The sequence below is a fragment of the Vidua macroura genome, chromosome 10 (genome assembly GCF_024509145.1).
Source record: "Vidua macroura isolate BioBank_ID:100142 chromosome 10, ASM2450914v1, whole genome shotgun sequence".
In the NCBI taxonomy this organism is placed as follows: Eukaryota; Metazoa; Chordata; class Aves; order Passeriformes; family Viduidae; genus Vidua; species Vidua macroura.
In genome coordinates this window covers 13,380,191-13,384,368 of record NC_071580.1, presented here as the reverse complement: position 1 = coordinate 13,384,368, position 4,178 = coordinate 13,380,191, and the positions used below count along the sequence as shown (strand labels likewise).

The 4,178-nt window shown below is 54.4% G+C and overlaps 1 protein-coding gene across 1 annotated transcript; it reads left to right on the top strand.

The window, feature by feature from the left end:
• Window positions 1–3,704, top strand: LOC128812404 (zinc finger protein ZIC 1). Its single transcript, XM_053986786.1, has 3 exons — window positions 1–1,648; window positions 2,822–2,985; window positions 3,381–3,704. Exons 1-3 carry the CDS (start codon window positions 673–675, stop codon window positions 3,576–3,578), a joined length of 1,338 nt encoding a protein of 445 aa, XP_053842761.1. The 5' UTR covers window positions 1–672; the 3' UTR covers window positions 3,579–3,704.
• Window positions 3,705–4,178: the final 474 nt, after the last annotated feature.

Sequence of the window (4,178 nt, the reverse complement as noted above, 5' to 3'; positions counted from 1 at the left end):
TCAGTCTCGCGTTCACCGCCCGGCTGAGGAGGTGAAAGTTTCTCCCCAGGAAGATAAACCGCAAAAGACAATATTGTGCATGATTTGCGCCTTTTTTTTGCGGAGCGAAAAAAAAAAAAAAAAAAGGCCCCCCGAAAAAAAAAATCGGGTGAGTGTGGGGAAGCTCGAAGAGGAGAGAGAAACAATCTCTCGGCCACTTTGCAACATTCCTATAGCCAAAAAAATCACTGAAGGAAGTTTCTTTTTTGTTTTGGTTTTTTAATTTTTTTTTTTTTTGCTGCCTGTGTTGAACTCTCGCCGTTATTGTTATTTGCAGCCAGTTTATTTTTGAGCTCACCCAACCCCCCTCTCCCCACTTAAACCTCCCTGAAAAGTCAAAGCAGAGAGACAGTGAATATTTTTGGGGCACGTTTTTATTATTATCATTATTTGCAACTGCGAAGATCTCTTCCCCCGTTCCGCACCAGTCTTTTTTTTTTTTTTTTCTCTTTTTTTTCCTTCCCCCTGCGCTGATGCCGAAGGGGGTGTTTTTGATGTGGTTGCTTTGGTGGTGATCGTCGCTGACTTTCCAAAGAGGGTGTTTTCGCTGCCGCTGCTGCTGCTGCTGCTTCTCTCCGCGTTGTGTGTGTGCGCGCGTGCTTTTTTTTTGGTTGCTGCATCGACGCTGGGAAGATGCTTCTGGATGCTGGACCGCAGTATCCCGCCATAGGAGTCACTACCTTCGGATCCTCTCGCCACCACTCCACGGCCGATGTCACGGACAGAGAAGTGGGGCTGGGGATCAACCCCTTCGCCGACGGCATGGGCGCCTTCAAAATCAACCCCAGCACCCACGAGCTGGCCTCGGCCGGCCAGACCGCCTTCACCTCGCAGGCGCCCGGCTACGCGGCGGCGGCCCTGGGGCACCACCACCACCCGACCCATGTCAGCTCCTATTCCAGCGCCGCCTTCAACTCCACCCGGGACTTTCTGTTCCGCAACCGCGGCTTCGGGGAGGCGGCGGCCGCCAGCGCCCAGCACAGCCTCTTCGCCTCCGCTGCCGGCAGCTTCGCCGGACCCCACGGACACACAGATGCCGCGGGACATATACTTTTCCCGGGGCTGCACGAACAAGCCACCAGCCACGCTTCGCCTAACGTGGTGAACGGGCAGATGCGCCTGGGCTTCTCCGGAGACATGTACGGCAGACCCGACCAGTACGGCCAGGTCACCAGCCCCCGCTCCGAGCACTACGCCTCGACCCAGCTGCATGGCTACGGCCACATGAACATGAACATGGCAGCCCACCACGGGGCAGGGGCCTTCTTTCGTTACATGAGGCAGCCCATCAAACAGGAACTCATCTGTAAGTGGATTGAGCCCGAGCAATTGTCAAACCCCAAAAAGTCCTGCAACAAAACTTTCAGCACGATGCACGAGCTGGTGACTCATGTCACGGTGGAGCACGTTGGAGGACCCGAGCAGTCCAATCACATATGTTTCTGGGAAGAGTGTCCAAGAGAAGGGAAACCTTTCAAGGCCAAATATAAACTTGTAAATCACATCAGAGTCCACACAGGTGAAAAACCTTTCCCCTGCCCTTTCCCAGGCTGTGGCAAAGTGTTTGCCAGATCAGAGAATCTCAAAATACACAAAAGAACTCATACAGGTACGGTAACCTTCTCTGTCGCTTTTCTCTCTGCGAGTGGAAGCGCCGAGCGCCGGGGCCAGAGCGGGACGCGGGGCCGTGCCGGAGGGGCTGGGGGCCGGCTTGGCTGAGGCTCGCACGGGGAGGAAGGGGTTTGGTTCAGGAACCAGTGCTTTTTTTCCGGGAGAGGCCGGCTCGGAGCTCCTCTGCAAAACGAGCTCGGTCACAGCCACACCAGAAGCAGCAACAAAAAGAAAATGATCCCTGCCGAGGCAGAGAGGGAGGACGGCAGGGTTTGCTGCTGGGATTGTCAGGGCGGAGGGGGTGGGGTGGGGGATCGCAGCAACCTGTCCTGTTTAAATTTATAGGTTTTAATTAATTATTGTTCGGCAGTTTTGGCTGTGGCACGTTGAGAAATTGTGCTAAATGTTGCAGGCAGGTCATTCGTCTCCTCTCTGCAATTCAGGGCTTGGTAAATATTTAATTCCGTTGAGCGATATTAAACAAACCGAGCCCGGCGCGTTACTGTGTTATTGTTGTGCGGAGGGGAGGCGCCGGTATTCCCGAGAACTTTTTCCTTCGTGGGAGGTGGGAATGGAACAGCCTCTGGCCGGGAGAGCGATCTCCCCTTGCTCCCACCCCTGAACGCTGAAAGACAGAGCCGCTTTCCCTAGCGCTTTTGCCGAGGGTTTGTGGAGCTGCCCTCTCGTTGATTTCCCGGACCGGATAATTTTCAATATTATTTCAAGAAAATATGGGGGAGGGGGCTGGGGGGGGGGGGAGGTGAGAGAGTAAAATATTACGAGAACGAGCTATAAAATCGGAAACTAGACGCTGAGGATCGTGTGTAATATCCCACCACGCCTGCTCTCTCGCTCGGAGCGTTGTGAAGAGGGAGAAGTGCCCGGGACTGGGGTTGAAAGGAAACTCGCTTCTCCAAAGGGAAAGGGGAAAAAAAAAGTTATTTAGCTCTCCTGCTTTCCGAAACGGGCGCTTTGCGGGAGTCGGAGGTCCGGAAAGGATAGAGACTAGAAGCAAGGTTTTGGGGATTTGAGCCGCGCTGAAGTTAGAAAGTTGCAAGTGTTTGAAATGGAGCCCTGAGCTCCGTCCGGCGGTGCGGTGACAATGAGCGATCCAGCCGGCCCTGCTTAATCAGATCCCTTTCCCCCCCCCTCCCCCTTCCCTCTGCAATAGGTGAAAAACCATTTAAGTGTGAGTTCGAGGGCTGTGACAGGCGCTTTGCAAACAGCAGCGACCGCAAAAAGCACATGCATGTGCACACTTCCGACAAGCCCTATCTCTGCAAAATGTGCGACAAGTCCTACACGCACCCCAGCTCCCTCCGAAAGCACATGAAGGTAAATGGAGGGCGCCTGGCGTGCGGGCCTGCCCGGGCGGAGGGCGGCGGGGCCGTGCCTGCGGGCGGAGCGCGGCCCGGGGCCGGCCGGCGGCGGGGCCCCGGCTCCGGGCCCGCCGGGCCGCGCTCAGCCCCGGGCCCGGCCCCGCCGCGGGGCCTTCGGTCGGTGCGGTTCAGCCGGGGAGGGGCAGGGAGGTAGCGCCAGGACGCAGCCGGGGGGCGCAGTCCGGCCTTGCCCGGCGGGCAGGGGCCGGGGCCGGAGCCGGGGCCGCCGGGGAGCCCCGCAGGAGAGCCCGAGCCTGGGGCCCGCTGCTGGGTCCCCTTGTCTGGCGCATCCCCAGGCGAAGGCCTCCGTCCGCCGCCGCTCTCTATCTCTGCCCGGGTTTTCTCTTGCAGGTCCATGAATCATCCTCGCAGGGGTCCCAGCCTTCTCCCGCCGCCAGCTCAGGCTACGAGTCCTCCACCCCTCCAACCATCGTGTCTCCATCCACAGAAAACCAGACTGCCAGCTCCTTATCCCCTTCCTCCTCCGCAGTCCATCACACGTCCAGCCACAGCACGCTTACATCAAATTTTAACGAATGGTACGTCTAAAACGCTAAAACAAAACAACAACAACAACAAAACACAAACCGAAACAAAAAAAAGCCCCAAGCGAGCAAATAAATACCCTATTTAAAGACTCCAAAATAATGGACACTCTGAAATCAAAATTTAAATGAGCAAACAAAACTAAAATGCTGCCAGTAGACCCAGGACTGAGTAAAATGAAGACTTAATTTTTAAAAAATTTGTTTATTTTTTTTTCTTTTTGTCCTCCATTATTTCTCTCTCTCTTTTTTTTTTTTTTTTTTTTTTTTTTTTTCCTTTTTTTTTCCTGACTGTTCTGCTCTGTTCCAAGGCTTGGTAGGCGAAGGGGTTAGTAGAATGCATAAGAAGACAAGGTTACCAGGGCAAATGCCAACTGTGTAGGGCTTCACTGGAAACCACTGATTAGAGATCGCCAACTGCATGTCTGCTCGGGCAGCGGCCTTCCCCCCCATCCCCTCTTGTAAATACAGAATTATTAGCATCAAAAACAAAACAACAAAAAAAGTGTACTGTTTGATTTTGTAAATAGTTATATCGCAAGTTGAATAAGGGGATATGTGGATTTGTGGTCTTTGCATATATGTGGGGGGAGGGGCGGGCGGG